Source organism: Genypterus blacodes, unplaced genomic scaffold (genome assembly GCF_046128005.1).
Source record: "Genypterus blacodes isolate CSIRO-AG114 ecotype Tasmania unplaced genomic scaffold, CSIRO-AGI_Gbla_v1 ptg000022l_1, whole genome shotgun sequence".
In the NCBI taxonomy this organism is placed as follows: Eukaryota; Metazoa; Chordata; class Actinopteri; order Ophidiiformes; family Ophidiidae; genus Genypterus; species Genypterus blacodes.
The window spans coordinates 5,473,157-5,483,626 of NW_027466835.1; the positions used below are offsets into that span (position 1 = coordinate 5,473,157).

Consider the following 10,470-nt stretch of genomic DNA (forward strand, 5'->3'; position numbering starts at 1 on the left):
TCCTCTGCATGTGACGGAACAATGGTGAGGAGATTACAAACAAAACCTTCATGGAGCAACATGAGCAGCCACGTTAGGCATTGTGGTGTATTAACCAGAGGGTTGATTGATAAGTTATGAGCCATGTATGTAATAAAGAGAGGGAAACACTGACCTGAGATCTCAGTCGTGGCCGGGCCGTTTCGGGGGGGGGGAACGTCAGTGCTTTACACATTATTGCTTCACACTTTTGGGATGCAGAAACAAAGTTGAAAAGTTGCTCAGGAAGGTGTGAGGCTGTGTTGCTGAACATCTACTTGCAGCTTTTGTTCGCAAGGAGCCTGCAAGCTAATTGAAGTGAGGAAACGCCTTCAACACTGCAGCTTGATTTAGCTCAGCACACACTAAAGGTGGAACGGATAGGAAGTTAGCAGGAACACACACACACACACACACACACACACACACACACACAGTTTTCAAAAACAATCTTTGTCTTCACGCAGCCATCTTGTGTCAACACTTGTGATAGCGATGATAAGCGGTCCTACACTGATCCCTTGTGGCGAGCAGAGGAACTACAATCCTTTATCCTAATAAACTCCTTTGCTGGTTTGTTTTGCCACAAACACTCCCAAACACCAAAAGGGTTTTAAATTAATTTATTTTAAAAAAAGCATTTCTCCACTGAAGCAGAACAAACATCAATTTTCTTTACTATCGTTTGGAACGCCAGGTCGCCAGAACAGAGTAAAAATAATCAAGCAAAGGGTCTGCCAACACCACAACGTCAACACAGCCGAGGAGAAGGAGGGAGAGGAGGAGAACGAGGAAGAGGAGGGCGGGAGGAGGAGGAAAAAAAAAAGAAAAAAAAAAAAAAAGGAGAGAAATGAATAACAAACATTTCATCAAGTGCAGGTCTGGTATGAATAAAGCAAAGTCTTTACCTCTGTTCATTTTACAGTTTACAACTCTGGTAACTTCTCTTTTGCCTGATACATGCAAGGTCAACATCTGGAACTACACATGGAGATTTCATATGCTTATATTGGTTATCTGTGCAAGTATTAAAATATGTAAGTATAACGAAGCATTTTTCATATGGATATGACAGAACAGGGGGTTCCAAAAAGGGGGCGGGGCGGGGAGGAGGGGGCGGAGTCAGGAGAAAGAAACAAAATACTCAATCCGAGGAGTATTACTGAGAAACTACACCGTTTGTCACCGAACAGAAAGGAACTCAACAGTGAAATAAAAAAGAAGGGAGGTTTCTAAACGTGGTTGGAGTCACAGAAATGTCCCCGACCTTACCATTGGTACGCTTCCTTTCATTAAATTATTACTTATCTATATGAGTGGAAATACATCAACAAAAAAACAAAAAACAAAAAAAATCCTATGCGCCACATACATGAACAACAAAATACTGCATACCTACGTACAGCCGTGATACAGGAAGGTCAGTATTGTGAAAGGCTAGCTGCCAAAGGTTCAGGAATATTGGCTCCGTTGTTGGTTTTTCGATCCCTTTCTGAATCGCTCGTTTGCTTTTTCAGAACGTTGGATGCTCGTCGCCCGCCCCCCCGCAAACCTCGGGGGGTTGGACGGTCGCTTTCGTCCCGAGAGGAGGTCCTGGGGAGGAGGAGGGGGGAGGGAGGGAGGGAGGGAGGGAGGACGCCCGTCTGCGCTGAGGTAGAAAGGACAGACGGGCGGCTTTCCGGTCCGAGCTGAAGATAGAGCCTCCCTCCCTTTCCTCCCCGCCATCGGACGACTTGAGGTGTTAAGGATGAAACTGTTGTTAAGGCTTCCTGTGGTCTTGGTTTAGTCACGGTCCTATTTCAGTGGCAATGTCTCACAGGGGACACCTTTCCATCCCCGGGTCGTCCTAGTCCCGTCTCACCTCTTCATTTTGTTCTCGACCCACATTTGTTTTTCCCAGTCTTTTTTTTTCTTTTGTTTTTGTTATTTTTTTTTCTTTAAAGGGGGGCGGACACACTTTTGACGCTCTGGATAGATAGAACCCAAACTGAAAAAGAGAAAGAAACAATTCTCTCCGTTTGGCACCTTGGGAGTCGATGGGTAGGACAAGGAAACAAAACAAAACAAAGTAACAAAAAAGCAACGACGTGGACGAGAGGAGAACCGTGGGAGGAGAAAACCGGAGGGAAACAAAACAAAACTTAAGAGAGCTGTGGGGGGATGGGGCGGGGGGTCGTGTGGTGTGTGTGGTTGCATGTAAGACTAGTTGCCTTGGTCGTTAGCTGCCGATGAGTCCGAGTCTGCCGCGGCGACCGGGGCCGGCGGGACAGAGGCGCCCTCGTCCTCCGCTTTGATGCGCTTGGCGTCCGGCTGGTCGGCCGCCGCCTGGTCGCCGTTCTGCCGCTTGGTGGGGAGGGAGGCGGAGGCCGAGGCGTGGGCAGCCAGCAGGTGGAGGGAGCTCGCGACAGCTGGGACTGGAACCAGAGGAGGAAGAGGAAACGAGAGGATGAGGGGCCACGGAAGAGACTAAGGGACTGAGAGAGCACTTCAAACTGTGGTTAACCAACATCAGGAAGCGGGAGATCTTGGTGAACGGCGGTCTGGCTCAGCTGCTGCTACTGTGTGTGTTTGTGTGTGTGTGTGTGTGTCAGTGTGTGTACATAAACAGGCGGGAGGGTGAGACGAACACGTGTAGAGTCAAAGCGTTCACCGATCACACAAACACTTCAGTTACAGCCCATTAGCTGAGACGGTTTTACAGGGAAAAATGGTTTCTATGGTTTAAAATAACATCAGAAACCAACAGAATCTAGTGTGTGTGTGTGTGTGTGTGTGTGTGTGTGTGTGTGTGTGTGTGTGTGTGTGTGTGTGTGTGTGTGTGTGTGTGTCTCAGCCTGTGTGTCTCACCTGAGTTGGCTGGTCCCTGGATGGCAGTGGTGATGCTGTGGGTGCCGTTCTGCATGATGGCCTTGACGGGCAGCTGGTGCTGACCTAGGGGCGGAGCCTGCTGCACGATGGTGACCGTCTGCAGGGGCGCGGCCGACTGGGTGCTCTGGATGATCCGCCCAGGGCCGCTTAGAGAGGCGTGGGTGATGGTCGGAACCGATTCTACTTTTACTGAGTGAGAGCGAGAGAGGAGAAGAGTTTATTAGATGTTTTAGTGTTTATTACAACTTTAAGAAGTGAGACGAGTACGAGCGGCTGCAGCTACTTAGGTACCTGGTTGGTAAGAGATCCCCCGGACTCCTGACCCACCTTTGCCCTCTGTGTGCTCTCCGTTTTCCTGCGGCTCGCCCTTGGAGATGATGGTGGCTGGCTGGGCGATCACGGCGGGGCTGAGGGACCCCGCCGGGATCTGCTGCAGGACGTGGACGGTCTGCACAGAGGGCTGGGAGGTGCTGGTGCTCACGGGCGAGGCCATGGTGTAGGTAACTGGTTTGATGGTTTGAGGTAACTGCCGCTGCTGGACTGCTATGAGTACCGGCTGGTTATTAACAGGCGAGCCTGGGAGGAAACAGAACAAAAAGGGTTAAAAGCGAGGCCAAGCCGGGAGCCGAGGTGGCGACATCCAGCGAGACCAGAACCGGCTTCGGTACCTGGTGTGTTTTGTGCAAAGCGTGCTTCCTGGATGACTGCCAGTTTGGGCTGGACTGCCGCAACGGGGGTCGGGGGAGGAGCTGAGGCGGCCTCCAGCTCCAGGGGAACGGGGGAGCCCTCTCGTGATAGGCTGTCGGGGGTCTGGACGCCGCTCGAGTGAGCAGAGAGCACCCCCGAGTGATTGGGCGAGGCTGGGGCGCTCCTGCGGGGGGGGGAGGGCGAAGGAGGAGGAAGTGGGGTCAGAAAAAGCAACTAATCTCATATTTGCTCTGATTGCATCTCATGTGTGTGACAGTAAGAGGAGGAGAGCGTGCAGACCTGGAGGACAGCGGTCCGTGGGGGGTCCTGAAGCAGGGGACGCCCCGGGGCCTTCGTTTCCTGAAGGCCTGTTCGATGAGCTTGCCCTCCGAGGTCGGGTCTATCCTCCAGAACGACCCCTTGCCGGGCTCCTCCTGCGACCGGGCCACTTTGATGAAATAGCGGTTCAGGGACAGATTGTGACGGATCGAGTTCTGCAACAGAGAAACCATAACTGCCGTCACCTTTTCCATCGCCACGACCATTACTTAAGCCACGCCTCAATCTCCACCTAAACCCACCTGCCAGCCCTTGTCTGCAGTCCTGTAGTAGGGGTAATTCTTTGTGATGTGATTATAAATTCCGTTTAGTGTGAGCTGCTTGTCTGGAGCCAGCGTTATGGCCTGGACTATCAGCTGTGCATAGGAGTACGGAGGTTTGGAGTCGTCCTGTGGCAAAAGGGAGGAAGGGCAGATTTGTTAATGAGGCCGTGCGTCGGCTTCACTGCGGCGGGCGCACACCGGTCTCCCGTCTCACCTTGGGACTGTCCCCTCCGGAGGCTTCTTTGTCATTCTCAGGCTGGGAGTTGTCATTTATAAGCTGCAGCTCTGCAGAGCTGACCATACGACCGCCCATCCTGTAGCCTGAAGAGCCTGCGCCCCGCGGGCTGGAGGGGCAGGAGTTAGCAGCACTGGAGGAGACACAAAGGAGACGCGGTTAGATTGCTGCACCATCAGGTAGTTTCAGTGTGTAGATTAAGCCGTTAGCATGCAATTAGCTTGGTCTCAGTTCCTTAAATGATAACAGAACACTGCTTCATTACAGATCCTGGCTCAGAGAATCCAGTGTCTTTGCTGCAGGGACATGTGTTCAGCACAAAACCCTTACACTCACACTACTGAGCGCCTCTTTGGTTGTTGGTACGTGTGTGTGTGTGTGTGTTATGTCAACAATACTCGCAGTACTCGCTCATTAGCATTTTAACCTTGAAGCCAGACTCTGGAGCAACAAGCAGCAGAGAGGAGTCGTGCACCTGACTGGAGCCATCTGGCCCAGATCAGGGGGCTGAGAGGCTCTAAGGCTGTGATGGAGCAGCTCCCCTCTCCCACCAGAGCATTTTGTGAAGTAAGCCTAAGCTGATCCTTGTAGAGGGGCCGCGTCAAGGTCAGGTGACACCCAAAGGTCAAACACAGACAGGGAGGGATTGAGTTTTCTTACCGTCTGCGCACACAATATGTCCACATATGGCAAAACAAGTGCACAGCTTACACACACACACACACACACACACACACACACACACACACACACACACACACACACACACACACACACACACACACACACACACACACACACACACACACACACACACACACACACACACACACACACACACACACACACACACACACACACACACACACACACACACACACACACACACACACACACACACACACACACACACACACACACACAGGGGGGGGGCTGTGTGTGAAGTACCTGATGGTGCCAGTAGGCGATGGCAGGGGGCTCATGAGGTGAGCAATGTTGTCTGGAATGTTGATGGTGAGTGGAGAGATCTGGGGCTGGACTGGTTTCACTGGGGACTCTGGGGCCTCGCGCTTCACGCTGGACTTCTTCCCGCTGGACAGGGCGGTGAACGTGATCTTGATGTTTGTACTGGGGAACCTGAAGGTGCACCTGGAAGGCAGAAGAGACAAGGGAGACGCTGAAGACCAACACAAGGCAGCACAACACACAAGGAAACCATCGGCCGAGAGAAACGTGCAAGAGAGAATTCGGTCTGCATACTGAGACGGCTGCTTGATCTACAGAGAGGGGAGAGAAGCTCCCTCTGTCATCCCAACACCAGAGGAGACGGGATGCAAGCACAAACTCACAGATAGCTCAACTTGTGTTCTGATGAAGAGGCCTCAGAGGAAGACGGAGCTAAATTTGGCACCGTGGTAAACAAGTTTGAAGTGTTATCCCTGGGCCGCAGCAGCAGCAGCAGCGTGTCAACACGGCGGCGTATGAAGCCGTGTTCTGCCCCGTCTACACCAAGCCTTTGGTTCACGTCTGCCAGCTGGCCTGCGTGTGCCGCAGGTGACAAACAAGTGGCGGTTAAGCATATTTGATTTGTTCTGCACGTCCTCACAGCACCCGAGACGCTGCACGTTAACGCAAACATCTTTTTCAATTAAGTGAGTAAATCCTACGTTTACCGCCACAAATATGGATCCCGGTGGGCCGGACGAGACAGACGGACGCTCACGAGGTGGAACATGGAGTTAGATCAGCAGCAGCAGCAGCGTGCGAATGTGCAGTCTGACCTGCATGAGAAGAATTCATCTGCTGGAGACAATGGCAGCGATTGGCACGGACGTGTGTGTGTGTGTGTGTGTGCGCACTGCACACGAGTGGAGACACGCACGCCACTCTCACGCTGCAGACGGGCTGCTAACCAACGTTAACACCACAAACATCAACCGCGTGACAGATCCGATGACAGTTTGTTTTGCAATGCAGAGCGATAACTTAGTGGTGTGTCGTCCCTTCTCTGCTCCAGGTCGTTTCCTATATGATGCAGATGCACAGAACACATCTGGCTACATTGAGTTAGAGTCTCCAGCGGCTCACAGCAGTTGGTATCTCTTCATGTTGGACTGACTGCTGAACGCTGTGCTAAAGAGCAGGAGCGCCTTTTCTCTCCGTTACTTCCCTTGACCAAGAGCATGGAGGACGGACACGACATCATGAGCTGAACCTACACGTGCAGCACAGGAGCGACCCCTGCAGCTGACACTCCATCCATCCCTCCCTCCCTCCATCCATCCATGCTCCATTTTGATACCTAGACGGCGTAAATAAAAGGGGGGAAAACTTCAAGTAACAAAATGGACCCAGGGCGGCAAAGACACGGCCAACGCTCCCTTTTAGACCCCGGGGCCTTGATTGGCATGCAGCACGCTTTCCACCCCACTGTCACATTGTGGCCGTGACGCGGAGGGTCTGCATTCCTACCCCGGCCGTACATCACTGCAGGCACACCGCACTCCGGCTCTCGCCTCGCTCTGTGGCAGCGCGGCGGCCAGGTGCTCATTTAGATGCGGCTCGTTTTTGAGGTATTTCTGTCAGCTCTGTCCGCTTCCAGCTCATCACAGGCACAGCAGAGGGCAGAGAGGTGATGTCGCCTCACCAGGAACCCGCTGTGAGCTCATCAGACAGCGGCTCTGCGTTTGAGGAAATTGGGGGCTGTTGAATTTGGTGATTTAGGTTCCCTACTATGCAAACTGACATCTATGCTCCAACTCCTGCATCAACCTCTGCATTCTCTCCTCTCTGCCTGACCATTTGCCTCGTAGCAACACCACCGTCTTAAAAGTGCAGTTACTTTGCACTCCATACATTCACATGAAGGGACAATAAGTAACAATGTGAGGCACAGCGGCCCCGGTGAGGAGCGGCCGGCACAGCAGCTTCTCGCAGAGTCCCGGCAGCTGCTGAGACAGCCGTGTCCCAGAGACCTACATCTCCCTGCAGCTCCAATTAGCTGCGCCGCTCACACAGGAGACCGGAGCCCTTTCTGGATGGAGCCAGAGCTTTGAGGGGACAAAACTTTTGATAACCGCCGAAACCGGATGATCCCTAAAGAACGTCAGGGCATCTCTCAGCATCCAGCAGCTGACAGGACAGAGGCACCTGTGAGAAACAGACCACACAACCTGCTCCCATCATGCTCTTCTCTGTTTAACACTGTTTCCACGTGCGCACACACACACACACACACACCCTCATTTACAGCCAATACCGCCTCACAGTTCAATACAAACACACTCTGGCCATGAGCTGTTCAACCATCAGGACTCTTGATGTGGGAATACTGAGACAGAACGCTCCTTTAAACTTCCTAATGATCCAAGACTCAGATATTCCCTGAGCCTACCTTAACTTCACTTGGAGCTTACTCTGCCTCATCAGTGAGGTTGGGAAAGGTGGGATAGCTCAGCGGACTAACCTGTTCTGTTGTTGCCGTGCGTTTGTGTCGTCTTTGCCAACACTTTGCTGCCTAAAAAGCAAAAGGCCCCGGATTCTAAAACCCCAAACGCACGGTTGCTACGCTGCTAATCTGGGGAGGGAGGTAAACAAGGCGACGCTTGTTCAAATGACAACCTTCCGATTTTCAACTCAACCCCCTTTCAGTGGAACGTAAACAAAAAGGAGACGACACCAAAGGAGGCGAGAGCAGCAAGTTGGAGAACATTGGCGGGTGTGGAGGAGGCGGGGGGAGGAGGGAGAAGGCTGCTCCCCCCTCTTCAGTCTGTTTACATCAGCATTGAGGAATCCCTGGAATACAACCAAGCCGTCCCCTGGGCCGGAGCTCTGCTGGGCTCCTCACACTGTCACTGTGTCTCCTTGTGAGACTCTGTTCTTATGGCAGACATGTTGCTAAAGTGCATCTCCTCTCACCGGTAAAGAAACGCGGGCCCGTCCAGATGTAATAACTCTGCGGCTGATTAAAAGCTCTTTAGCGGCGCTCCACCTAATCAATGGAAAACCCAGAGACCGTCGCTGGTCCCTTCTGGGTCCATGTGATGCAGCAGTCGGTGTACGGAGCTGAGGGACGACAGCTCGTCCGTACAACCGTCTCATCCTGAGCCTGCCGGGTCCTCTGCAGAGTTTGAATAAATAAAGACACACACGGCAACTTCACATAGGTCAGCGCACGCGTGAGCGCAGACACCAATCTGGCCATCAAACACGGTTAATGTGGGACGATTGATAAATAATGAGCCCTTAACATAAGGATGTGAGCAAACACTTGACGACAACAACAATAACAAGAGCTCTGCGTGTTAGCTTCAAATACAGTGACAGAAGTGCTGAAAGGACTGATAATCACTTTGTCTTCCTATCCACTGGTCCCTTTCCACTTTGAGACAGCCGTGGGAAGAACCTAAACACAACTGGGACAGAAACCCCTCCAGGATTATTGACAGATATGTAAATATGGGAGAAGATCAAGCAGAAAGTGAAGTTAACACACCTCCAGGATACTGACGACTCATCAACCCGTCTATAAATGCAGAAATAAAGAACTATGATCGCATCGAGCCAAGTAGGGAACACTTGCTTTCCTCAAACTGTATTATTTGGGCTTTGCTTCATAAAATGGCTCCCTGGAGTTCCACCTTGTTGTTGCTTTGGTGCCAGTCTGGCATCAAAGCCTCCAAAATAAACTAACACTACGTCAGAGTGTCCTGGAGGCAGAATGTAACATGTCGTAGCGATACAAAGGTAGCTGACAGAGCAAAACATTCCACACATTATGAGCAATCACCAAAGTTAAAACAATGGCGCTGTGCAGGCTTCAACTCGCATGGAGGAGCTCAGGAAACTTTGTTAGAAAGGCGCCGCCTGATCCGAGGAGATCAATAAGACAGATAATCGAATTAATAGTCGATATCCGCCGATTATCGATTCAACGTGTTAGCTAGCTTGCGGTTCATTAAATAAACAGGAGGTCAAAGGTTAAACAGGCTCCTATCTTGCTGTTGTTGTCAGCCGGCAGGGCGGGGACGGCGGTTTGTTTACGTTCAGGAGGCGACAGGAGCTCCATTCATAACTACAGAAAAACTACAAACTACCCGCCGGCGCGCTTTGGTACAAAGTGGAGAGGTTATAAATGTTACACGGCCACAATATGGCAACACAACACAAAGTACAACTCAAGTGACAGCGAGGTTCAGTCCGCATCAACAATGGAGGCGCACTAAGCTAGCTAGCGGCGGCGGCGGGAGCGTGGGAATGATCGGGGCTAAGCAGACTAGATAGAGACCCTAAGGAATGCGGCTGTGGCAGGGGCGAGCCGCGGGAGGTGAGGCGGGGGGGAAACCAGCACGCTCCCCGACACCGTTAGTCAAACCGAATGACAACAAAGACCGTTGCATTGTGGAAGTGGCTACCGATGCTACAACACGTGGCCCTCTGGACTCAGCTAACGCACAGCCAATGTTGTTAACTGTTGACTTTAGCCGCCATGTTAGCATTAGCGCTCACATGTTCCAGCGAGTAACTTACATTCTGGGTAGCTGCAGAGGAGGGGCGCCCCGTCTGAGGAACACTCCGTCCACAAACACCCCGTTTTTACCGAGACACCTCAGGTAGAAGTCCCCGGTGCCTGTGCCGTCGTCGCTGGCGGTGAATATTTCCAGATGCCTCCGGGAGATGAAGCTGGAGTGGCCCATGCTCACGTCCACAGAGCCCTGAGACGAGTTCCTGCCGATGGTCACCGAGCGCTTTTTCATCATGTATTCGAATTCACGGCCCTCAAGCCGGGCAATTGGCCCAGACGATCCGCTCACTACGGCCATTTTTCGGGTTCAGGTCTCTAAATGGTAAGATATATGGGAAAAGTAAATATCGATACACAGACGCCTGACTGTGGCCCTTAGAAGGCGTGTGGATGAACCGAATCTACAACAGGGGCATCAAACCGAAAACAGGAATTTAGAGGGGAACATGCGAGGCCAGGGACAGCGGCTCCGACCCACCGCCGAGAGAAAGGGGAGCAGAAAGAGCCAACCAAACAGTGCAAGAAGCGGCTATCTC

The 10,470-nt window shown here is 52.0% G+C and overlaps 1 protein-coding gene across 1 annotated transcript; it reads right to left on the reverse strand.

Moving 5' to 3' along the window:
* Positions 1-625: 625 nt before the first annotated feature.
* On the reverse strand, positions 626-10,470 carry foxk2b (forkhead box K2b). The gene is made up of 9 exons (XM_076143036.1): positions 9,940-10,470; positions 5,359-5,559; positions 4,390-4,543; positions 4,155-4,301; positions 3,874-4,067; positions 3,555-3,757; positions 3,178-3,462; positions 2,866-3,075; positions 626-2,432 (listed from the first exon to the last, which is right to left on the reverse strand). The coding sequence occupies exons 1-9, from the start codon at positions 10,230-10,232 to the stop codon at positions 2,221-2,223; spliced, it is 1,899 nt and encodes a 632-aa protein (XP_075999151.1). The 5' UTR covers positions 10,233-10,470; the 3' UTR covers positions 626-2,220.